A 26044-nucleotide genomic window follows, 5' to 3' on the forward strand; every position below is an offset into this window, starting at 1 on the left:
ATACTGTACTACCCAGATACTGGGAACGAACTGAGAGAAACACCTTGTTGCGGAGCACACGAGGCCCAGATATTGCCCTGTGCTCTGGATCGATCATGTATATATACTCACTTGTTGGACTGCTGGAGTATAGTGAGGAACGCATGCTATGACTGTGATGTACAGCTCAGGTTGGAATGAGATACAACTACCTGGCACTTGAAACTGAAAATAGACAAAGAGATCACTCACTGAAGGGATGTCACTGATGGAAATATTTGAGTAACAAGAAAGTGGTCTCTTCCCTGTCCTTAATTTTGATTCTTGAGAATGAATATTTGGTCCCGAATTCCTGAACCCTCGCACTGGATATCTAACTTAAAGGGACGGTCGCATCCGGACACCCATCTATGAAACCGATACCATTGTGTTCGGCATCAGCCAACGGTCTACCCGGCTAATTATTTCCTTCCAAAAGTGCTTAGATATTAGCTAAACGAATTTTAAAGATCAGCACTGCCTCCCGAGCTGCAGAAGCTCCAGGAGCGTGACGTCACTCTGTATGCAAAGGAGTGAAAGGGAGGTACGAAGAGAAGGAAAGGCGCCAGACGCCCTTTTCTCAAAGGCGTGCCATCATTGGCCGCTCGTTCTTCCAGAGAGAGCATGCCCTCAATATCCGTCGTCTGCACTTGTCACGTATTTTGTCAAATAATAGTGAAACTACACCAGTATTTTGCGTGGGACTTTCGATACTGTGGTGAGTGGTCCGCGAGGAATTAAGTGACACTATGGTTTCGAAATCGACTGGAACGGATGGGACTGTCTCTTTAAGCACCATGACGAAAACCCGAGACTGGGAAAAAGACGAAAAACAGACGACACAACACAAAGTCTCTTTTCTTTTTGTCTTTTTGAGACTTTGTGTTGTGTCGTCTGTTTTTCGTCTTTTTCCCAGTCTCGGGTTTTCGTCATGGATCTTAGCCACCAGCTCGCTTGCTTTTTAACCATTTTATCTTTAAGCGCAACAGTGATGTCTGCTCCAGTGTGTCGGGTTTAACTCACCGGCATGACCATACTTTCGATGCACTGTTCCAGTGCCGGGAATACTTCATCAAACAGCAGAGTTTCATTTTGGATGTCCTGAAAAATGAGAGAAAAAGGGGCTTCTTTCGTACGTAAACACACACGCAGAGTTCAGCAAACGAGGTTCGGTGGATAATATACTACGTATTTATCTGTCGATAAAGTGCACAATTTATGAGTGGCTGTGCCTATCATCTTATCAATTTTGGCCGATGTACCAGGTACTTCCCTGGGTATACTGTCGCTGTATGAGTCTAATTTATTAAATTAATTTATTGAACTAATTTATTTATTAAACTAATTTATTAGTAGTGAGTTTCTTCTAATCAGCACTCAAAGCCTAAAGCCAACAGCATTATTTTCCCACAAAATAGGGGACGTCTTACCACTGTAGCTATGGAGGCACTGAGGTCAAGACAGAAAACAAATCTGTACTTCTTAGCCAAGAAGGTGACCTTTGTTGCAGAGGTAACCAAGTACGAGAACTGGTGAGACGTGGCCGGGCTCCACGATGCCGAACAGTTCTTTGGAAGAACCGAGAGCACCTCAATTTCTTCTTCAAATTCCTTTGAGGAATAACGCAACACATTACTTGATGCGAGGAAGGGTTACGTACAGGAAGACGCGATTACCTCATTCTGTTTTGGCTGGATGGTCTTGCCTAAATGATTAACGAACCACTGGGCACGAATATACCGAGACACCCGGTACTGCTTCTTCATCTGCACATAGACATCGTCCGCTTCTAAAACGGGTAGTCGCTCCTGTCATTAAAAAAAATTAGGCAAAATACATGTTAGGATGTGAGTGGGAGACTTTGACTGCACCTAGATGATAGCCAAGAGGGGTTGTATAGCCAATCACACAAAATTTTAGGGGCTATCCTCCGGAGTTTGAGGGGTGTTGGGGGGGGTATGGGGGGTCAGGATAAATCACTGGCAGCATGTATCAGAAATACTGTCAGAAAGCGTGGCAGGAGATATACCGAGAGACTTATCTTGTCCTAGCTGGAGTTAAGAATACAAAAAGCGTCATACAGAAACAGGTACTTTACTGCGTTTTCTGCAGTCCAGTAACACAATATCGCAAAAGGATACTTGCTAACCGACCGGTTATTGTTGCGTTTACTTACAGAAGTGATTTGTGCTTCACTTTTGACAGCAGACATAACTTTTTCGTTGCTGCCAAGTGACTGTTATCGTTTCATGTCATGAAATCGAATATCTCTGGCGCAATTTACAGTTGCGATGAAGGTGTGAAACACCTATATCAAAAATGATCGCAAATAACACAGCGCTGCAACACAGATGCCCCGTGATCACTGTCCCCGTTACGCAGAGTTTTATTAGCAACCTCACTCAAAAACCCACTACGAACCTCTGTGTCGGAGCTCTCCATTGTTCTCCATTCGTTGAAGTATGTCACATTTTCACGGACAATTTGTTTCTGTGAACTTTAGTCGAGTGCGGCCGAAGAACTCCCGATAAGATGGATGCACATATGATCGCACCTTCGACTATTGTTACGGCTATCCAGCATCGGGTCCAAACAACTGATGTGTATCAGGGTGATTAAAACGATTAAAACACAGCTCGATAATCGACAGTATGCATCAATCTCATCACCTAGTGGGCATAACCAGTAGAAGTTCGAACCATTACAAGTGTTAACATTGAAAAATGTTGTAACAAAATCTGACAAAGATAGAGGTGATATATAGAGCAACTCGAGAGTCAAAAATGCCGCCCCGCGGCCCTCGTGACGTCATCTCCATCAATCATTAAAGTTTTTGTGTGAGCATAGCATTTGATTCTGTGGTATCTCAATGTTTTGCAACATAAAAGCCAAAAGGGCACAAGTTTTATTAGCAAATCCACAATGACGAAACCGTCCCCCCGTTGTGGCTTGGCTTGGCGCTTGGCTGGGTCTGCTGCAGACGGTAAACAAAAGGCACATGGCGATTGCGAATGTGTGGACAATGTCAACATTTATGTGCTTAACGGTTTAGCTACGATCGTTAAAAGTGCAATCTTTTCGAAATGGATGGATTGCATTGCTACTGCAATACTAATGAAGTGAACAGTCACATGTTGCAGTGTTGTGTGTGCAAAAAGTATTTCCACGCAGGTAAAGTTCATTTCAGCAGAACGCATCCAACCCTTCAGCTACTAATACGTCATAAACGAATATCGATATTGTGTTTCAGAATGTTTGAAATTTCCTCCGCAAACTACACTTGTCGGTGATCTCTTCTATAAGCTAACATGCGAACGTTGCTCACCAGAGCAAACTGAAACCTGCGAAAGAATAAAGATGCAATGGTGACATTTTTTGTTGACATTATAAAACATTTTGGTGCTGCTTGCTTAATCCATTTAATTCCAGGGTACAAGTCATCATGCTGGCTCTGTACAACCTGCACGTTAGTGGTGCAAGCGGAAAGCTAGGATACTTTCGATGGAGAGAACACATTTGCACATTTATCGACAAATACTGGACAGCATTCTTTGGAGATACTCGGTTCGTTTACTCGTAAAATTATCTAACAATCCATTTGAAAGCGATAAAACCCTGGGGCAAAAGGTAATAAATGCTGAGACTACACACACCGAGTGAGAGTCAGTCATGTAGTTGCCCAATAGTGGGTGCTTTATCGCTTTTAAATGAATAATGTATCAACCATTCGGGACATAAATTGTGATATGCACAATCGCAAATACGTCTTTGGTGTTATAATGTCTCGCTCTTCACCAGGAAGAAGACAGCTACTTTCCGAGGCACCGTAGCGGGTGCGCTGTCCTCGGGTTGTCCTCAGTACTTTCGGTCCGGGACTGTGGAGCTCAAGGAAGCAGGATGGTGGACTCTGACCGAGATGAAACCTCCATCTCCGTTAGATTTCGGTCAGTTCAGTTATATAAAAATCGATACTGTGTCCGTGTATTCACACTAGAGCACTGCACGGGCCCCCGACCGGGCCCGCGGGCTGGGCTGGGCTTGTTATTGGCTATGTGCTCCGGGCCGGGCCGAGCCTGGGCCGACAAAATACGCCAGCACCGCGGGCCGGGCCGTTAAAATACGCCACCACCGAGGGCCGGGCCCGGGCCGACAAATATGTTCCCGAGAGTCAGGCCCGGCCGGGCCACGCAGCTAATTCCACACATTGGAGATGCATTAGTTCATATCATCATGCGCTTGCGTCATTCCTGTGCATATTTTGCAAAGACAAGCAAAGGGTACTGCATTATGCATATGATTCGACCCTCTAGAACATTCTCCAAGCCACTTTACATTGCTCCTCACTCCTCACATATTTCACAATCACTTTGGCAAAGCTTGGTGAGAGGGATAGGGACTGGGAGAAGCAGTTTGTCGACAGCATGCTCTATCTCCCTCAAAATCTTGACAGTGTAACGATAACGCCCCGTGCGTTCTGGATTTAATTTGGTCTCGTGCGGTTACGGTGTTAAACCACCATCACTTGTATGTTTGTCTTCTCTCCTTATAAATTTACTTATAAATTTGTTTGATAATCGCCAGAAACGCGTACGTCGCGGCTGGAAATACTAGGCCGGGATCTACTCGCCGGGTCGGGCCGGGCTCTATTTGCTTAGACGCCGGGCCGGGCTCTAGTCACTGGGTCACCGGGCCGGGCCGGGCCGCATAAAAATATGAAGGCCCGGCCCGGGTCGGGCCGGGCCATTTTTCGATGCGCCCGGGCCGGGTCGGGCCCGGAAAAGTCGGCCCGTGCAGTGCTCTAATTCACACGAAGGACATTCCCCAGAATACAGCGGAAAATGCAAAAAACGTTATAGCTTTCTGCCGTCACGTGAGCGCGAGCACTCAGTGTCGTGTCTTCATGTACACTGCTAATCATGGGGAATATTCTGCGACACAGCCACAAGATACTCTGTAGCAGACGACAGGAAAGGACGCTGACGGTGTCGTCTGCTACGAGTGCGCCGTGTGAATGCTGGACATAACGTGGGATGGGACGGAACATCGGTTCTCTGAGCAGTGTTTTCGCTTCCACTAGAATCTTCCGTGAGGATGTCCTCCGTGTAAATACACGGTGTAGGTACCAATCCCTGTAGCTGACAAAAGGGTGCCCGTTGCAGATGGTGTGAACCCGCTGACAGCAAAGTACAGAAAGCCAAAAGCTGGATCAGCAGGCAAAAACTTACCACTAGTCGAAGGCACTCGGCGGCGAAACGTCACAAGTGCCATTCAAGCTGCTATGCATCTCAAGGAAAAGAAGTCGGGGTCACAGGTATTCTATCGACGATTATCAGCACTTTCCAGCCAACATTTGTGTCAGACGTACCTCGTATTATACACAGTCTCGAGAGGGAAAACGTTTACGAGTGTTTCTTTCTGCTAGAATGTCACTCAGGCCAGTGCTCTGCATGAAGTAGTCATCAAAAAAGAACCCGATTCAAATGACGAAACTCATCCAGCATTGCTGCAGATCCAGGACAGTGTTATGACAACAGATGACTTCAGGTATGTTTCTTTTGTAGGAATGCGATTCTGATTGTGTAGTTGGTAGTGACCAATCCCTAAGATATGCTGTTGGTTAGTCTGTTGCTTCAAGATAATTTAAAACACTTGGGCCACCTTAGCCAGCCTGTCTACAGCCAGTCTTCTGCAGAAAATGGCGCCTTTGCACAGTTTGGTAGAGAAAATTGGCTTAGAGTCAAAGCTTTTTCCTAAGAACTGTTACATAAGTACAGTAGCATCACTGTTGAACTAATAATCGTATCATATCGTCATAGCAGTCATAGTCGAAATCGTACGTGACAGTACTCATAATATTTGTTACCACAGTCGTATCCTCTTCTTTTTAAGCTGGAGCTCGTCCACGCTAGAACAAGACATGTTAGCCAACGACTCGTTTCGGCAACAGTTGATTGGAAGTAACGAATCTTTGAACGACGCATCAATATTCCAGGAAGAAGCTGCAGCACAGCAGGGTATGAGAATAAATGGTTTCTTCTGGAAACATAAATACACGATCCCTGCAGGTCTCTGTCTGAAAATGAAAGTCGAAGAAGAGGAGGAGATGCTAGATATGGAAGAATTCAATGTCGAAGAATCCATCTGCGATCCATCCTACCTGCGCGTGGAGTCCCCCAATGTAGACGACCTTGTGTCCGACATCCTCACTACCGGCAAGTACATCTGCGTTTATCTTGGCTTTTGTCCTTTTGTCTTTTTTTTTTTTTATTGCTTTGAACCAATTCAAGTACACACTTACCTGAAACACAGGACCATATGTGTCCACTGACAAAGAAGAGGGGAACAGCTCTGCCAAATCTTACGTGTGCCGTCTGCTTTGGCACTACGTTTCTAGGGATCAAGCAGTGAGGCTGAGCATATCAGAAACATATGTACAGCACCACGTGTTGTACACACGTTATAAACAGCGTGACGTTCCAAAGTCACGTGAAAAAGAAAAAAAAGGGGGGGAGCGTGATAAGCTTGCTTTGAATGCCCTCATGGGTAGATGATTAAGGAACCCACGAGATATACTAGTCCGACCGACAAAAGTAAAATACGTCTCAAATCGCAACCTTGGCATGCATAAGTCACATCCATAAGGACTAAAAAAAATCTCTACCTCTATATAACATATTTTGTAACTGCGCAAACTTCATTTCAAAGTTGGAAATTTCGATGTTGACTGGGAGACGGTCAATTAACGTTATCGAAATATGTTGCAGATGTTGGTGCCACAGAAGAAGTCAGCTGGGGAGGAACTTCAGGTCGAAGTACTCCACAAGCTGACAGTGGAATAATCGTTAAGGAAGAGCCACAAAGTGGCAGCGAAAGCTACTGCAGCTCCACGGAAACATCTCGTGGGCCAGCTTTATCCAAAAAGAGAAGGATGGACGAAAAGCAGATCCAAGGGGGCAGTGCAGCTCATATTGAAGTGCCCGAAAAGCCACGGTACGCTTTTTAAATCGGTGCAAGTACAGTTGTACTTCCCCATTTTACATCTATGTACTGCAGCCTTTGCATAGCTTACGATTGTAAAGCTTTCAGATGACGCGTTTTCTGCTTCAGTTTGAGTGTCAAAAACCTCGAGGTTGAAAAGTGTTAAAAACCCCGGTGCTGGGTAATAAAAGACACAATACAGGCATGTGCCTGTGTTGTATCCATTATTGTTGCAGTTTTAACTGTCTTACCCAGCGCTTTTTTTTATGCTTTCAACCATGCACCAACCAGCCCAAATTCTTACTCTTGCTAACCTCAAGGGGTCCCATTATCTGATAAAGCAACGAGGAAGTGTCTAATTGCCGAGCTGCACATATTTTTGCGGGCAATATCGTTGAAAGACCGCTGGTCATAATGTTGGTATAGCGCAATTTCGTCAAGCTCTGCTTTAGAGGTTTCCGATTCTTCACTGTTTGCCAACCTCAACAAATTCCATCTAGGGGATGATTTTCGAAGAGTGTTGGCCATAGAAATACATCTAACTTGGAAATTGGGTTCATGGTGAAAGCTGTTTCAGACAATGAGGCACCTCTGGATTGTTCACCTCCAAGAAACCAAACCAGAAAGGGGGTCTCTCTGCAAAATTTTACCAAGAAACAACTGGAAAGTTCAACAGTTGAATTCAATTGAACTGTAAAGTTTATCTTCAGACACCTTGCATATTGAAGTGTTGAGATTCAGATTCTTTCGTTCATGCATACATACATAGATGAAATTCCATTTTATATAAAGAGGTCCCATAGTTAGAAACTATTGTGAAACTAAAGCATACGGCGCATTTTATTTTATCCTTTACAGATTCTTTTGCAAATATGCTACGAGTAACATGGATGTCGTTTCTGGGGGTTGAGTTATACACGTAGGGTTCCTCCTTTTCGGTGTTTTCATTTGGCAAAATTCGGTTGGTGCCCACTGAAGCCTTCAATTTCCGGAAAAATTGGGGTGTTTCGGAGGTTTCTCCGAAAAAGTGAAAATTTTCCAGATTGAAGACTCCAGCAAAGACCATTGCCAAATGAAAACAGCAAAAGGTCTTAACCCTATTATACGGCCAGGCGGACATCTCCTTGGAGAGGGCAAGGTGACTAATTACCTAAAATTCATTAATTAGCTCTCTAATTAGGAAATTTCGAGCGAAAGCGAGATAGCAGCAAACCTAGTAGAAAACCATCTTATTTTATAAAAAAAACCTGAAACGAACGCGTGCCACGAAATATCCATCCCCAAATTTCTCTGTGCAAATGAGCGAAAACCACGCGCCTCAGGAGCACATCTTTTAGCTAATTAGTCATCTTACAGTTACGTACTCTCTTCGAGAGGACGTCCACCTGGCCGTATAACTCCAAATGGCATCTACGCTGTTCTCGTAGCTTTTTTATAAAAAATCTGCGAAGAATTTGTAAAAAAAATGCTGTATCGAATTTTCTAGGTGTGCACCCATGAGCATGTATGAAGAACACCAGTTACTGAGGCAGCTCGAAAAGTATGGCCAGAAAATGAAGTTGCCTCCCGAAGCTCAGAGGCTGAGACGGAAACTACTTGTTAGACAGGTGGGAGTTGCTTATACAGTCGCCGTCCGATTTTTCGGACTCTGCGGGGATCGCGCGAGAGTCCGAATAATCGAGCAGTTCGAAAAAACGAATTTCGCTTCGAAATAATCTTCACTAAGTCCTAGTAGGCCGGAAAAATTTGTCGATGCTTTCCTAATGCGCTTCCAGCTCTGCCTGATAACATCAGCTTCTATTTCCCGAAGCGAACACTGACAGAGGCACCGCCGTCATCGAGTCCGCAAGTCGGCTTCACCTAGCGCATGCTTGCTTTAGGTGAAGCTCGCTTTACAGCGCTGTCGCGCGACTCGCGGGCGGACAGATCGTGCTGGGCCGTTGTCCAAAAACGAAGACGCAGAAGCGCTACGACAGACCTCTTCTACTCAGAGGAATCGAAAATCAACAATCATCACTGCCTATTTTTTTTTTTTCCTCAATATTTTAGTTGGTTGATTTCTTATGATACGAATTTCAGATGATACCAATGTTTTCCGTCACCCCATGAGAGAAATTTGCAAGTTGGGCAAACAGAGTCCGAAATATCGAGCGACGGAGCTGCACGGCGTCCGAAATTTTGGACGTTCTTATACATCACCTCTATGGGACCCGCGGCCGTTCCGCGAACGAGTCCGAATAATCGAGCATGTCCGAAAAATCGGGGTCCGAAAAATCAGTCGGCGACTGTAATTGGGGGTGTGCAAATATTCGAAATTTTGAATACAAATCAAATATTGCAGTTATTCAATTCATATTCGTGTTCGAATATCATACCAGCTTACTACCAAGCTGTTGCAGGTGCGTGCCAAAGTGAAGTGTAGAGGTTTTCAGTTTTGAGTGAGTTTTTGAGCGTTGTTTGCTAACCAAAACTAGCACGCAGCTTTGTACGGCGTCCATTAAAGTCAGTCCTTTCAATCGTGTGATAAGCACAGCCATGTGGCATCATGGGGGATCGCGGTCTTCGAGTGCCAATTAAGGAGTCTCGTCCAAACCATGTATTCCCATCCCACATCCTGAACATGCAGTATTTCCAAAGCAGGTGTTCAGTGTAAAAAATGTGAAATGCACGAAGGATTTTTGAAGTGGAAGTTCTTTTGATGGTTTTCAGTTTGCTTTATGAGAGCAACACATTGCTTCATACGCTGTGCAAGTAGGTCAGCCTTTCATGCAGCTCCTCAGCATTTCCCTTTCCCATCATGCACGTAGAACAGTGTCATCGGATAAGGTCATCGGATAAGCTGTCAAATAAGGTACCTTGGCAACTGCACGTGAGGTCCACATGGCTTAGATCTTTTTCACGATAGCGTTGTTGCCCGTCTGTGAATATCCCCTTATTGCTGCTTTCTGAGTGGATAGACGCTTTGTCACGTGCTTTCTCCAACGTTTTCTTTCTCTCATTCGTAGAGACGTCCTGTCGTAGCATATTGTAAAAGTAATTAGACTGTACATGTGCAGAAAAGCATGTACGCCTTGTGTTAAGCCAATACATTAACACACACTCTTATTAACCCTTTTCAAGTGCGGTCCCGAGGCATTTTTCTAGCAGCACACATGATCATGCATGTTTCTCGGGCTTAATTGTTGCCTGTTGGGCTGTTGTTGGTGTTATTAGATGCCTTTATCTTATGATATGATATTCAATATTCAAAGGGCAATTTTGCAGATATTCGTATTTGATTCGTATTAAAAAATTTCGGTATTCGTACGCCTCTACTTATAATATAGTAAATAGTACGTAGTCTGCATGTAGTCTGCATAGTCTGTATGTAGTAAATTAGGTCGCATGCTTAGAAAAAGCAATTGGCATGCCATGAATGTCGACAATTGTTTTTCCTGAATGCTCTGCCCCTCAGGACAATGCACACATGATTTTGAATTGCACAACCACTTTATACAATATTGATATAATCGAAAAGACACCAATTTATGTTAGCGTCCCTTTTTTTTTTCAAGATGAAACGAGCGAGGAACACACCAGTTTTTGATCTGGACCAGGAAGTTTGCAAGTTGACCTCGGGCATGTTGGAAGAAGTTGGAAAAATGGTAATCCCTCATTTTGGTGAACTACAACAAGACAAGCTGACTCGAGGCAAATCGCATGTCTTCAAGTTCATGCACAGTGTAGTGTCGTGTTGGGAAAATAGTACATTTGACGAGCTTTCTTTTTGATAAATCTAAAAGTAGACGCAGAAACCTTAATATAGTACTTGTGCCACTTTCCAGAAAGGAGCGTATCTGCAACCCCATAAAGGTGGAGTCAATGTGCTGGATCGCTACCAGGTAGGTTGAAAAACAGTGCTGCGGTGCCTCATTTCAGTGTATTGTATGGTGTATTTAAATGTATTGTCAGTGGCCTTTGGCAAGGTTTACATAGCAGGATGTTAAAGGGAGTGTGAGGACTATTTTCTCAAACTTGCAGAGTTTATGGTCGAGCCACACAATTGGAACTACCGTATTTTCACGCGTATTAGCCGCGGCTTATGCACGATTTTTTTTTCTCACGGGCGCCCTGCGGCTTATCCACCGGTGCGGCTTATCTGATGACTATTTTTTCCTGGTATTTTCCCCATACGCCGATTTTAACGAAAGGGCCGACAGTGTCTCTGGAACAGCACTGCCCTGCAGATGCACGAACAGTGCGTAACAGGGACGGGTCCACATTCGAGTAGATTGATCTTCCTGGTGCATTCCCCCAAGCAGCTTTAAGGAAAGTGGTGACAGTGATTCACGTCTTCTGGAAGATCATTTACCCATCAGTCCACGAAAAACACCCGACAAGGGCACAATCCGATCTTGGTAGAACTCCAGAACTGACCTCCTCTGTTGTACACTGTGCCGATCCCGGAGTATGGGCCACATGGTTTATGGCCTTCTCTGTGGTCTCCTTTGTCGCACAAATCAGTCGTCTCGTATTGCCCGCGGCTTATCCGCGAGTGCGGCTTATCTGCAAAAACATTTTCAAAATGTATCTAAAAACGAGCCCTGCGGCTTATCTGCGGTGCGGCTAATACGCGTGAAAATACGGTAGCAATGCAGTGATGGAGTGAGCATTTTTGGTTCTATGAAAAAGTGTTTGGTCAAAAACCTCCGCCATTTGTTGCTCTCACTTAAAGTAAAACTGCAAGAAAAGTTGTCCTACATTCTGCTGCAACTAAAGGTGCAAAAGTGAGCTTGCTCCTTCATGTTAACCTCTGTTCGTGTAAACATACTAATGGCTACCTTGTGTACTTTGTGACGTACATGCCAACTGTGTATTATACATATTTATTATTTCTTAACTATGTCTTAGCCTCGTCGTTGCAATTATAACACAAATTCACTTCCCTAAAACATAAATTTGTTTCACTTTGCCTTTTCTTTTCTACGTGGTATTCACGACCTACTAGATTATAGCGACCATGTCATACGCAGCCCTTCCCAGCACCGCATTTGGAGGCTAGCGGTGGCGCTACTCATCGACCCCGTTATTGCTTCTCAGTTTCTGCAATACTTTGTACTTCAGCTTACCTTAGTATTTATGCACAATCAGTGGATGTCCCTTGAGAGATGCTTCTTTCTACAGTTGATTATCATCATCATTCTACGCGTTTTCGTAGGAGCTGTCGCTGTCGTCTGCTACGGTAGTCGAGCGTCCGCTTCTGCGCGTTCAAAATTCAAATTTCCATCGTCCAATCACGATGTAGACCTAGGGGGCCGATGTGTAGCGCCCCTAGCAGATCGTGCGGACGGGCCCCTCATTGGGGTTGCCGATTATGACGTCGTCGTTATAATCTAGTAGGTCATGGTTGTATTACATCTTTCCACTGCGTACTAACCACACATAACATAAACATGTAAACATGCACTCTCAACGCGGGTTTCTACGCTAGCTTGAGAGGGACACCTGTCTTTATATGAAGCTACCATGTACCAACACCCATAAAAAAAAAACTTGCAGATGTGACGCAGGTTACAGTGGCATCGAATCAACGATGGTGACAGAGCTGTTTATTTTAGCTTGCCTGTCGCTAGGTGTATGGTTCGCCCTCTGTGGTCCGCAGTACCTTCCGTACCTATGCCTCCTAGAATGGCCCATAATGCCACTATTCACCTCCGTACACACAGGCACACACATGCATGGCCATCTCTGCTAGTGCTGCGGGTGACAAGAGGGCGACGTGCGCGCCCTTCACATGCTCTTCACATGTGAAGCAGCAACTACGACTGTTCCTCCGAGGCACATGATGCCAACATCACAGCTAACGTGACTTTCTGAAATGACCAATCCGCATCTAATGTCTTTTTCTAGCTTCTTCGCTTCATCTCGCACCAAGAGAGAGAGAAACATAAGCGGCACGCGCTGGGTTTTCAGCGATGCGACGTACAGGACAGGAACCTCACGAAATTGAGCCCTTAAAAGCTGTCGCTGTAAAAAAAAAACAATTAAATTGTAGAGATTAAAAATGAACATTCCTGCAGGTGACGACTGGAACAGCGAGGCTCGGCATCTACACACGCACGTCATTTATTACTCGTATCCTGGGCCTGGAAGAGGAGCAGTTAGAATGTACCATCAGCCCCTACACCCAGAGGTAACTCACCCTCGTACAGCTTCGTTCCCGGGTTTTCCCATTTGCTTTTTTTTTTTCTTGACAGGACTTTGAAGCCATTTATTTTGAGAGACTACGAGACGATGCCCCTTCGACTGAGGTTACTCGAAGAAATAGTTACGCAGAAAAGGTAAGTTTGATTTGCCCATTTAGGAAGTAATGACTCAACTGTCTGCTCAGGAATTCAGGCCAGAGTGCCAAGCCAACGAGACATCCCATCGACTATTGCTACGTGAGGCCACAACATATTCCCGTCGTGAATGCCATGTGTGAAACGTTCTTCTGGCCCGGAATTGATTGTGAGTTCAAATCAAATCGGATACAGTTTTATTTGCATTACAGATCTACGTACAGATATATACAGGTGAAGGAGCCAGTGGGAATAAGTTCCCAGCTAGTCCAAAGTCTAAAAGCTGGAAGGTCACTAGGGATTCTCTACCGCTTCCTTTTTTGTCTTGAGAATTTTCTTAGATCCACTCCAAATTGAGCTGTGTGTGTGTTATAATTATGTAATGCACTCTTTATCCCAAAAATGCGATGGCAGGGTCAGTGCTCAAAGGAGACTACAGTTTTCTCATGCTTCACAAATTAACATTCTGTTTCAGTATCGGAAAGTCTTGAGTATCCAGATTTTAGCTGCGTAGTAATGTACAGGTGAGTCTTTTAAATACTGCCTATTATGTATCATCATCATGTCACACGGTGATGCAGGAAGCTGGTGATCGGATTTGCGTTCATGGTTCCAGACGTCAAGTACAACGAGGCTTACATTCCCTTTATATTCACTCATCCAGAATGGCGGCAAGCTGGAATTGCAAAGTTTATGATCTATCACCTCATACAGGTTCGTACACAGTTGAGGACAGTGAAAAGGAAATGAGAGGCTCACACCTGCTGGTGCCCTTTTACTAATCTTTGATATGGCTGTCGTGAGGAACAAGGAAACTGTCATAACCCCACTGTCATAACAGAATCCTTGTCTGTTTAATCAAAACGTGAGACACAAACAGTGTTCACTAGCAACTAGTTTGTTGGGACAAGTGGGAAAAAGACCAGGATTAACCCTGGTATTTATCAAGACGTTACAACTCCTTTAACGTGGGGTGTTCAGATTTGAGTTAACTAATAGGGTGATGAGATAATTATCGAGCAGTGCATGCTCGCTGCACCACTAATTCAATAATGCTTCACTGATTCTAAACAATAGCTTAAGACTACAAGTTGTGGCTGGATGCATCTTCCAATTTGCTGTAGTATTGTAGATGGTGTCGCGCATGACTATTGAGCCTATTCTTCCACACGCAAAGCGTGATAAAGCAGAACATTGCGCGCACATGTTGCAGACGTGCATCGGCAAAGACGTAACGCTGCATGTGTCGGCAACAAACCCTGCCGTGCTCCTGTACCAGAAGTTTGGCTTCAAAGTTGAAGAGATCATCCTGGACTTTTACGATAAATATTTTCCCGCAGACTCCAAAGAGTGTAAGCACGCTCTGTTTCTCAGGCTTAGTAGGTAGCAGGCACAATAAAATGTCACCTTCATCTTGGATAGTTAGAATTTCAAAGGACACCACAAAAGGGAAATTGGACGGAAGTGGAAAGGAACATTGTTGCATTTATTTGTAATACACTCTCGTTGCACAGTGTGGTACGATTGGGATCGCACAGTTGCGCCGGTTCTTTTAATTTAAAGGGATATTTGGCAGGGTTTGTGGCAGAAAACCCTGCGAAATCTCCAAATTTGTCATCCCAACCACTTCCTTACAACATCCTTCATCCGCTACACTGAAATTCCCCCAGTATTTGCTACATAATTTCTCGCAGCAAATGCAACATTCAATATATTGGGAAATAACATGAGAGATGTTCGTGACCTTCGATGAAAACCTGATCTGAACAATGACTTAACATCAGCCCTTTATCAATTCACTGGGGTACAATCTATGTTCCACCAACGACCTGTCGCTTTCAACCTCCCAGAACGTATTTTATGACACACTCGAAAAGTGGTCATCCTAACATTTCGTACATTCCTAATCGCAAACACCCAAACCCCGTGTTTCAATGTCAAAAGGCGTCTATCCCCCCCAAAACTTGGTCTTTCCACGCCAGACAGAGATACATGCACTTAAGCGTTTTTTGAACGCAACCTCCTTAGCCACCTGTTCCAGGGTGCTTTGAACATTCTTTCTGTACCCACTTTTCCCCTTCCCACTAGTGTTTATATAAGTGCTCCTCATACTTGGCTAGTTCCATCTCAAATCGAACAATCCGGTACACTTGATGTCTCGAATGAACGGGAAAAAAATATATGTTGAACCCATCGGTGAGTTAGGAGAAATAAACGCTTTCCAAATTCTCTGCGCTGCGCGGTTCGGAAACTAGGAGAGGAGGAAAAAACTGCCCCTCATAATATGATGTCGTCGCGCGCGGGTTTTGAGCGCTCGCTACAAGGCTATTTCTTGTCGCATTATAGAAATTTCTTGATCAGGCTTTAGACCACTTAGGGCACAATAGGATCCTGCGTTGGCAGTGCTGTGTCCGTTTTTGTTTGTCTACAAAAAAATATCAAAGTTGACTCAAAGTGCCGAAAAGCACCATATTCACTGCAACTTTGCGGACGATATACAAAACGGATAAGGTTGAGCTTTATGCCGTTTAATTTGTCATGCATCTGGCTATCGAATGATGTATAATTTGTTGCTCTACTCTGTAAGGAACGTAAGCGATACCTCTTTTAGTAGCACCATACCACCGAAAAATGACGAACTTCGGAAGCCTTTATCTAAAAAACCCCACCAAAAACTTGCCTCGAAAATTTTATATGTTGTAGGTAGTTCCTTAGACTATGCACAGAAGAAAAATCAAAAGTCGGACTTTATCGGTAGGCGCACTGTGAATTTTTCGCCAGCCCTATACACGGAGCGCATTCAATCCGTGGCACTGTGTCCCGCGTGTTGAAAAATCGAATTTTCCAAAGGGGCTTTCAACTTCTGTCTTCATATAAAAAGTAATTGCTATCATATGAAACCATTCTGAGGTTGCAAGGTTTCCTTTTCAAGGTTCTGAGCGTTTGCGTTCATAACAATGGTGTAATCGCTGAATCTAGATTGTGGAGTAACCAGATGTGCTCGCATTCTTTGCCGGATGTCACACATGCATTGCAAGTGCTGGGAGCCAGGGAAGAACAGAATGATTTTACATCTTTGTAAGAGCCATATCTGTTCAGAGCTATTCTAAACATAGGCCTTACCCGCTTACCCATAGGGCCTTACCCGCTTAGGCACGACACCAATACACTGCATTTTCCCACGCCTCGAACTAATTATGGCTCACTATCATTAGCATGTTTTGGAAGCCAGACCTGGAATAATCTGCCCCGAAACTTGCGCACAATTACCAACTCCAATGCTTTTAAGCGCAGTATTAAATACTACTTCCGCTCATCTCAATAGATCGCAACATGTTATTGTCATTTTTCCTGTCTTTGTCTTCCCTCACTCTCCCCATCGACTCGGATGTGTTAATGCATTTTTTCTTTTTTGTTTCCAACTGTACTCATGACAGTGCTCCTCGCCCAGTGTGTTTCATTGAATTGTGTTCCTGCCTGGACTGCATCACAGGGCTTGCCCTCGCAGTCCTGTTTATTATTGTATGTTGTTTTTCATTGTTTGAGAGCAATAAAAGAAAAGAAAGAAACAAGCATATTTACTGTACGCATTATGGCAGGAGGGACGCAGTGACTTCCAGTATTCTTTGAAACATTTCTTTCCTACGGCCCATGACCTCGGACGGGGGAAATTACACTCAGGAAAATGTTGTTGTGTAGTGCCATACGCACACACTCAAGGCTAATTCATGGTGCCTTTTGTGAACCTTGCCGAAACAGCCCGACTGGTGCCGCTGTCCGACATGTTATTCGGTTCGACATGCTGCGACCATGGGAAGGTCCTGATCGCATTTACTCACTGAAGACACCTTGCGCAAAGTTTCACCTACACACAGAAGACGCTTCACTCACTTCTCGACTACAGAAGTGCATGTAGTGCTCTTATACAGAGTGTGCGACGGCATTTGCATTACTGTAGTGTGTCGTCCTGGTATGTCACCTACCTCAATGGCCACTTCGTTGTACTGCGCTGATCGTGTGGATTTCGCTGACTACCGCATCATACACAAGAAAAAAGTCCTATAGACAAAATATTTTCGCTTTGCTTCGGAGATCGGCGTAGCTGCCATAAAGACTGTGGTTCCACCAGATCAAGCCGAAGGCGTAACAGAAATGGGCCAGCTATGCAGAAGCTGCTTCAAGTACTTCACAGCAAAGGTGGCTGAATCACAACACGCAGCACTGTTGCCCACATTTGAAAGAAAATCTGACAAGAACCTGCCATCAAAAGTAACATTAAGGAAATGGCGTCCACAACGGCCTAAAGCAGTTCATGACACGAGCACTCTCATCCACCCGGAATGCTCTGCATAACTTACGTTACCCCCCCCCCCCCCCTTCTTACCTTCGTCACCTTGTCTTCTTCGCTGTCAAGTTCTTGCTATTCTGTGTACTGTAAATATGCTTCAATATGATCACCGTGAACAAATATGCCTCTTATAAAGACGCAAAAGTATTCTGAAGCATTCTGTTCTTCACGGGCTCCTAGCGCTTGCAATGCATGTGTGTCATCCGCCAAAAAATGTGAGCACATATGGTTGCTCCACAATCTACATTCAGCGATTACAACACTATTATGAACGCAAGCGCTCAGAACGGTTTCAAATGATAGCAATTACTTTTTATGTGAAGACAGAAGTTGAAAGCCCCTTTGGAAAATTCGATTTTTCAACACGCGGGACACAGTGCCACGGATTGAATGCGCTCCGTGTATAGGGCTGGCGAAAAATTCACAGTGCGCCTACCGATAAAGTCCGACTTTTGATTTTTCTTCTGTGCATAGTCTAAGGAACTACCTACAACATATAAAATTTTCGAGGCAAGTTTTTGGTGGGGTTTTTTAGATAAAGGCTTCCGAAATTCGTCATTTTTCGGTGGTATGGTGCTACTTAAAGAGGTATCGCTTACGTTCCTGGCAGAGTAGAGCCACAAATTATACATCATTCGATAGCCAGATGCATGACAAATTAAACGGCATAAAGCTCAACCTTATCCGTTTTGTATATCGTCCGCAAAGTTGCAGTGAATATGGTGCTTTTCGGCACTTTGAGTCAACGTTGATATTTTTTTGTAGACAAACAAAAACGGACACAGCACTGCCAACGCAGGATCCTATTGTGCCCTAAGTGGTCTAAAGCCTGATCAAGAAATTTCTATAATGCGACAAGAAATAGCCTTGTAGCGAGCGCTCAAACCAGCGCGCGACGACATCATATTATGAGGGGCAGTTTTTTCCTCCTCTCCTAGTTTCCGAACCGCGCAGCGCAGAGAATTTGGAAAGCGTTTATTTCTCCTAACTCACCGATGGGTTCAACATATATTTTTTTCCCGTTCATTCGAGACATCAAGTGTACCGGATTGTTCGATTTGAGATGGAACTAGCCACTTGTGTATTCACATCTGAAGCAGGCCAGGCTCTGGACAAAAGCTTGTGTCTCAATAAATGTAGATAACTTCAGTGGCGTGTTTATGTTTTCGTTTGCTGACGGCACTTGCCACAGATTCCACAGTTACTTCATTCTCTGTGCACATTTAGTGACGAGAAAGTGCAAATGGGCACGGAAACGAGAGAAATGATATATGTATCAACTGTTGTATTACACAGAACAATGACAAGTGAGCAGTTCATGCAGAGGTCAGGTGGTGACCGGAATCTTCACTTTGGGTTAAAAGGACCTTACAACATGCATGCACACAGCTAACCAGGGTTCACCACTGTGTCTGACATGACTGGGTGGGTCTCCACCCATGAGCATGCTATCAACCCTTCAGTTTCTTGACCTGAGGTTGCACTATCGCAAGTCGCTCCTAAACTTCAGGTCCTTCCAGTCAGAAATGGTTAAAAATGGCACTGTTATGAGAGAACTGATGTTCTGAGGCTGGAACAAATACAGAAGGGACAAATACATACCATGTTTTTACATATATTTATTAGGGGTGTGCGAATATTCGAGTTGTCGAATTCGAATCGAATATCAAACGCTCGAACTATTAGATTCGCGAATCGAATATCCAATATTCGAATTTTCGAATATTCGACTATTCTACGAATATGAACGACACAGCCCGAAAGTGGGCTTCACCTGATGCTTCCGTGCATGAGGTGAAGCCTGCTTTACGAAATTGCACTTGGCTGCAGAACCAACACAAGCGGGACGGTGTTTAGTTTGAGATAACGGAATCCAAAGTTAGTTTTGTAGACATCGTCTGTGGAAGGGGTGGCGCCCCTCCCACATGCAGTTTAGCGGTGCCGACGAGGGACTTTGATTTGATGTCCGTGAGGTTGCCTTTAAAAAGTTAGGACTCTCGAATAATGACTACAGCCCACGAACAAGAAGGGTAGTGCAACTTCCTAGGGCAAGTGCAAAGAAACTAAAGGGTGTTCATGGCAAAGCTGAGGCAGGATGCCAATTCGTTTGTTTCACAAATGACCTGTGGTTGTCTGAAGCAATTACAGCCTCATCAGTGTAACATGCTACTGCCCGACATAAAATTTTGAAATGAAGGTAACCACTCCAGTAAGTGTAGGCTCACTTGGAAAGCAAGAAGCACTCTCATGTAAAATTAAAGAGTAGGGGCTTTAAACAGAAGAATTGCATGTCTCTCTTGTGACAGTTAATGCCAGAAAAATTACACTAAGGCCATGGGCTACAACATGGAACGTTTAGTGTAAAAGTCACATATCGTAAATTTTGCACAAATATTCGATATTCGATTCGGTATTCGGATTTTTCTTCCCCATTCGATTCGATATTCGATTCGACTTAAAATATTCGGATTCGCACACCCCTAATGTTTATACATCTATTTGTATGTATTTGTCCCTTCTATGTTGTTCCAGCCTCAGAACATCAGTTCTCTCGTGTTCAACAGTTGCCGCTTGCGTCGATCCCTGTCGTATGAATGTGTGTATGAGTGAGCAAAAATGTAAGAGCGAGAGAGAGTGGTTGATGTGTCCCTTCAGATGACTCACCCCGAAAGTCGCTGGGAAGGCGTGTTAGCTTAGCTCAATTGGTAGAGCCCTGGACCGGGAATCCAGAAGATGTGGGTTCGATCCCTACAGCTGGCTAACCTTTTCAGTGACTTTCATCTTTCAGCGGCACTGTTATGTCCAGTCTGAAGTCTTGCTTGCACTCCCTTGGAGTGAGCTTCAGAGAGCAGATCAGCCAGATTTCCGGACATGCCGTCCGGCATGTGGTAAGGTGGGTCCAGATGGGCTGAGCATTGGAAACTATTCACGATCAGCAAGAAACCAAAAAGAAAAAGTTTGCTACTTACTCCCCTAAGGATGGTCTTTAATGGGCATATACATCGGCAACAACAATACGATGACGACAAAAGTTTGAAGTTTCAAAACTACCAAACTGCCAAGAACTGGGAAACTGGGAGAAGGACAAAAACCAGAACGAAGGAAGACGAGTGAGATGTTGACAAGACCACAGAGAAGCAAATTGAACTATGTGAACCTGCAATTAGAACTGGTCATAGATTAAGTCTCAATAATCTGGAAATTTTAGCTAGTGAGGGCCATTGTGGAATGAGGAAACAATTGGAATCCCGGCACATAAAGATGACTAAAGAGGCTATCAATAGGCATCCGGGCCCCCTACCGGAATGCCGTGTGCCCTTGATACAATAAAAAGGGACATGCAGCTTGCGGTATGTTATTCCGATAATGAAATGTCAAGCTTTTTTTTTGTTGTTGGGCAATTCGATTTTAAATCGACCAAGGTCCGCCGGTGACATTTTTTTATTTCAGTGAAAAAAATATGTTGGAAACAGAGGTAATATGGGAAGACTCTAGAGAACGTACTTGGCGCGCTGTCACAAAAAAAGAAGGAAGCTGGATTACATTGCAAGTTTTCCCCCTCTTCAAGATACACAAACTTGCCTAGGTTACTGCCCTAACTCAGTTGCAACATACTTCACAAGTATTTTGTACGGTACTTAATAAACAGCTTGATGTGGACACAAGTGTAAGTACCAATGATGCCAGGTACTTTGTATACTTTACTCTTTCTCAACTCCTCAATGGCAGAAATGATACAAAGGGCATTACGGGGATACAATCTCGGGTACTTTGTCCATCACTACTTATGCCCAACCAGCCCAATTTCTTATTTTGCTATGCCACATGTTGCACAGCTTCTAAAAATCGAGTTGATTGTGAGGACAAACCAGGACAGAAAGGACAGTCCATGTCCATCCTAGTTTGTCCTCAGACTCAAAGCCATGTTACTCTCCTCATGCTTACACCCTTCTTCTGTGTTCCAACAGGAAAAATGTGTTTACTTAAGGTGAGAGGATTTTTTTTTTTTTTTTTAGTATAGTACTGAAATTTTAATTAGCATTACTCGATAGTGAAGTCCTGTGGCTCGTAAAAATCTGTTTCCACCAGAGAAAAAGATGCCATGTACTATGCTATATTTCATGAGAGTAACAGTTCCGTAGCTGGAAGACAATACGCGCTTGAAGGTGAAAGTTCAACAGCGGCAATAAATGAAACAAGGAGACCCTGGTATGGTGTTCATTAAAAATAGTTTAATTATTTCAGAGCTACACCTGGAAATAATTGAGGATTTGGAGATGTCAATGTAATGAAGTACCATGTAACGAAGTAAAGTGCATACCTTACAAATGCACACTTGTCATTTTCCCGCATAAAGTAAAAGACACCACTTTTCGGGCTCAAAAATTTCTACTCCACGATACCGAGCATTACACCTAGGATGAAAGAAAGAAAAAAAGTCTTTTACTTCGGCTAAATTTCTGCTAAAAAGTGCTAGAAAAAAAAAAGAAGTGGTTAGAAATGGTCTATCAAAGGAGGGCATCACACCACAAACAACTCGAAAGGGTGATTATTACAGAAAAGGACTTTGTAAAACCTTTCTAGTTATGCCCAATAACAAAATGCCCTTTGTGCAACCCATAATTGACATTGTTCCCATTATAAAACCCGCTTCTCACAAAGAGTAATACATCCTTTTCCTATTTGTCTAAATCTTTCTACAACATCACACTCTTGTCAACAAACGTTAAAATTTTGAAAGAAACGTGCTCTTATGTGGCACATGAGGAGACGTGTGGTTATGTACAGATGTGATATTTGTCAAACACAACAAGCTGAGCACACGGCCCAAACAACCGAGAAGGACTACGTCATTCGTCGTCCTGACGGGGCGTAAAATAAGGACCCATTCCAGTAATGGTATCGGCATTAATAAAGTTAACTATTATCGTTGCTTTTGGTAGGTCCCCAAGTCTAATTTCAATCCTGTCACATCCATTCAAAGTTTGTTAATACGCAGCTTGACGCGGACATAAGTGTCTTCATTATGCAGCATCAATGCAATCAATGCATTTGAAGACCAATCTAACGTGCTTAAGCTTAAGTATACCAACCAATTATTTCAATTTGGTGTGACCGATATTATGCCGCCGTCAGAACACGAATTTACATGGAACAAGCAACACATTCATAAATATATCCCACGCAACAAACACACATGGAGGTCCATCTGCTGTTTGCAGAAAGAAAGAAAGAAAGAAGCACATCAACAACCGCAGTGCAAGCAATTAGCACAGCACAGCGCTAACACATCTAAAGGATATGGACACACGTGCTTTGTCTTCAGTATATAAAAAAGTGTCTTCGTTACGAAAAGCAACGCCATGCGGATGTGAAAATGGCGAATGTACAGTGACGTTCGACAATACTGCTGGTGAGCTCAACAAATGAAATTTTTTGACAGAAAGGTTCTTCTGACCATTCACATGTATTCCTAAGAAGGAAAAAAAAAACAAAACAAAAAAAAAACCATGTACACACAAAAATGGCAGTGTTATATCTCTTTGCCCTGTTGCATTTTCTTTCCCCATTTTTAGTGCCTCATCAATAAATAACTATTCCATAGTGTCTGATCAACCAGTCCCGCTAAATAAATTAAAATAAATTAGCAGCAGAGACGTACCCATCGCAGGCGATGGTGTAAAAACCTGAGATATCGTGCAAACTCACTGAGGAAGTAGTAAAGGGGTTCAACAAACAACTCAACAATACAACTACACCAGAAAAGAAGAAGAAGAAAAAAAAAAACAAAAAACAATCCCCTAAGCTTTGTACAATCAAGATACATGTTACTTGTCACATTCGTGATGCTCATCCCCCGAGTGGCAGTGATGATTAAAAGAATGCACAAAAAGTGTATAATGAACAGTAGTAAAGCATTGTGCCCACACAAAAGTAAAGAAAACTTGCGGAGGCATCATCAATTGACTCCCTTTTTTTTTTTCTTCAGATACAATTGGCAACAACAATTGATGGGTTCAGTTCTGCTGAAATTCTCGCACCCAGCAAATCGCTTCTTGGCATTGTGACTAGCAAACATACTTCTTTAGGATAGGCTGGCAGTGTACGTTCTCTAACAAACTTATCTAGCAATGAGGGCTCCCGTCTCACACACAGCCCCGCTTTTATGCAAATGTCGTTCCGAGATGCGTCTGCAACTAAATTTTATGCTGCGTTAATGTAAATGCCATTGAACGTTAGTACTTCCAGGAGACATGAACTCTGCTCTTGAGCCCAGCCAAGAGGGCGGCGCATGTTTGACGAGAGCTCTGGCAGTGTTACACTTGTGCATGCGATGCCCTTTGCCAGGGTCAAGTCATGAAGTGTTGGTTGTGAACTGAAACAAAGGGTGGTGTCAGGGGGGGGAGGGTTCTCGTCTCGAGATAACACTGAAATGTCGTCTCCTCAATGGGAATGGGAACTGCGAGAAAAATGGACTCACCAGAATGTGGCATCTTGTGGTTCATTGCAGGATGAGCAAAATGTCGCTGACTCTCCATGTTGTTAGGAAAGGGATTCCCGTAAGAGTTCATTGGTGGATGTGGGGGAAGCACCGGAGGTGGGTGCGCAACCTTAGCCGCTCCTGCGCCGTACCCTCCGTTCCCATGATGAGGAGGTGGGTGGCACATCCCTGGGAGCGGAGGAGGAGCCTGCAGAGCTGGTGGGTGCACGCCAAAGCCTCTGGGAGCAATGGGAGTAGGAGGAGGAGGAGGAGCTAAGGAAGGGGGCGGAAGCGATACATCTGGCAGGAGGAGCTGGTTGAATGCCGGAGGAGGGACGGCCGCCGTCGGTGGGGGCGGCATGTTGAAGTTGGGAGGTGGAACGGAACAGTTTGCAACTAGGGGCGGTGGCATGTGGTGAGGGGAAGGAGATGGAGGTGGGGGTGGAGGTGGGTGCGGGGGAAGGTGGGGCGCTGCGGAAAGCTGAGGAAGAGGCGGCATTGGAGGAGGTAGAGGAGGGGGAGGGAGGCTGCCCGATGATGTCGTCATCATTGCTGCAGATGTAGAAGGCATAACAGCTGCAAAGCCCGCGTGGTGAGCGTCCTTCGAAGTGTAAGAAGCTGATGGGCACGGATAATTGGTTGGCGCATCTTCTGTCTTGACCGTCGTGAGTGGCACACGATTCCCCATCTGCTGATGGCCATTGTATTTTGTTGAGACATCCTTCAGTCCTGGACCCAGTTTGTTATAAATGGTGTTGTCCGTTCTGGAGGGTCCCTCAGCACAGTGTGCGTCCCGTTCGGCCATTATGCCTCCTTCCTCCGATGGACTGCTGAGGCTAGGAACGGGGCTTACGGAGCGACTTGGGCTTCTTCGACTGAAGGGGCTGTCTACGCTGCTGATGGGGCTGTGGGGGTCACCGTGCAAGGGTGATAGGGGTGTATGCGGCGTTGCAGGTCGCTCGGGTGACGCAGATGGGGTCCGTGGCGGGGTGTCTGGGGGAGTGCGAGGTCCCTTACGGCGAGGGGTAGGGGATCGTCCTGTGCTGCTCTTCTTCAACGAGCTGCAATTAAGTTGTTATGAGAATGGATGGAGCAAAGGTATGTCTTTCAACAACTTACTAGGAAGGACTGCGGTGCCGTTTGCGCGCTGGTGAGGGTGCTCCTGTGTTGACCGCTTTTATCTTAATCGACAGACTCTCCAGTTGAGTTCCGCTCTCTCCCCGATCCTTACGATGCACACGGTCCACAACCCATTTCTTCTGCTGAGGAGGCACGTCGTAATAAGATGAAGAGGAGGTGGATGACGATGACGATGGGGGAGGTGCTTCCTCCTTAGGTGGCTCCACCTGGTGAGATGCCAGTGCCACCAGCTTCTCAAAGCCACTACTCACTCGCGCCTGCCAGTGGTGCCGTCCGTGCGATGAACTGCTTCCTTCGGGTTTCCGCGAGAGGGACTCGGCACGGATAGTGAATTTCTCTGAAGGCGTCACCCCGAGTGGACAAGAAGGGGGTGGTAAAGGGAGGTTTACGAGGAAAAAGGTTGGGGTGAAGGAGAGGTGAAGAAAAAAGCAACCACCGAGGAAAGGAGAGGGAAAGAAATGGTACACCATCAGTAAAACACTGGCTTTAGGTAAACATGACTCGAGCAGTACTTGTGCGTGCAACATTCACATGTGCATGTTTTTCACCGCTGGCGTGAGAAAATATGCGCCTTGCATGTTCAGGGTGCCTGAGGAGAAGAGAAATGATTGTGCTTTGAACTAGTTCTGAGATGTTCTAACAATGACTTTAGAGTCACTATAGACCATTGACTATAGATTTCAAGGCAGAGTATACAGACAGCCTGTAGGTGTATTTGTGTCAGTCTTGGGTTATTTTCCTACAAAAGTAACCAGTTAC

The 26044-nt window shown here is 44.6% G+C and overlaps 3 protein-coding genes and 1 non-coding gene across 8 annotated transcripts in view; 2 read left to right on the plus strand and 2 right to left on the minus strand.

Annotated features, from left to right (window-relative positions):
- Positions 1–2680, minus strand: part of LOC135390603 (KICSTOR complex protein SZT2-like) — a 67929-nt gene extending 65249 nt beyond the window's left edge. The window contains exons 1-5 of the mRNA XM_064620360.1: positions 2440–2680; positions 1695–1826; positions 1449–1628; positions 1042–1119; positions 112–204 (exon numbers count right to left, since the gene is read on the minus strand). Coding sequence (XP_064476430.1) covers positions 112–204; positions 1042–1119; positions 1449–1628; positions 1695–1826; positions 2440–2460 — 504 coding nt within the window. The 5' untranslated portion in view covers positions 2461–2680. The remainder of the gene's footprint in view (positions 1–111; positions 205–1041; positions 1120–1448; positions 1629–1694; positions 1827–2439) is intronic.
- A 326-nt stretch (positions 2681–3006) lies between these two features.
- Positions 3007–14728, plus strand: LOC135392604 (cysteine-rich protein 2-binding protein-like). Of its 2 annotated transcripts, none has more exons than XM_064623310.1 (18): positions 3007–3189; positions 3269–3383; positions 3448–3582; positions 3817–3962; positions 5178–5329; positions 5441–5562; positions 5908–6032; positions 6084–6230; positions 6783–7008; positions 8483–8603; positions 10551–10640; positions 10821–10877; positions 13056–13168; positions 13233–13316; positions 13367–13485; positions 13792–13840; positions 13898–14030; positions 14530–14728. In XM_064623310.1, the coding sequence occupies exons 1-18, from the start codon at positions 3102–3104 to the stop codon at positions 14701–14703; spliced, it is 2196 nt and encodes a 731-aa protein (XP_064479380.1). In that variant the 5' UTR covers positions 3007–3101; the 3' UTR covers positions 14704–14728. The 2 variants fall into 2 exon arrangements, with proteins under 2 accessions (XP_064479380.1, XP_064479381.1); XM_064623311.1 differs by having other exon boundaries at positions 13933–14030.
- A 5623-nt stretch (positions 14729–20351) lies between these two features.
- Trnap-ggg (transfer RNA proline (anticodon GGG)) lies at positions 20352–20424 on the plus strand. Its single transcript has one exon. It is a non-coding gene; the product is annotated as a tRNA-Pro (tRNA).
- Positions 20425–21874: 1450 nt separating this feature from the next.
- The window catches only part of LOC135390605 (histone-lysine N-methyltransferase, H3 lysine-79 specific-like), a 28389-nt gene continuing 24219 nt past the window's right edge, over positions 21875–26044 (minus strand). For 3 of the 4 annotated variants that reach the window (XM_064620363.1, XM_064620362.1, XM_064620361.1), the window contains 3 exons: positions 25265–25622; positions 24146–25206; positions 21875–24040 (listed from right to left, as the gene is read on the minus strand). In XM_064620363.1, the coding sequence (XP_064476433.1) occupies positions 24015–24040; positions 24146–25206; positions 25265–25622 (1445 nt within the window). In that variant the 3' untranslated portion in view covers positions 21875–24014. Of the gene's footprint in view, positions 24041–24145; positions 25207–25264; positions 25623–25754; positions 25875–26044 lie in introns of those variants that run through there. The other variant, XM_064620364.1, reaches the window with a different exon arrangement.

Source organism: Ornithodoros turicata, chromosome 4, assembly GCF_037126465.1.
Source record: "Ornithodoros turicata isolate Travis chromosome 4, ASM3712646v1, whole genome shotgun sequence".
Classification (NCBI taxonomy): Eukaryota; Metazoa; Arthropoda; class Arachnida; order Ixodida; family Argasidae; genus Ornithodoros; species Ornithodoros turicata.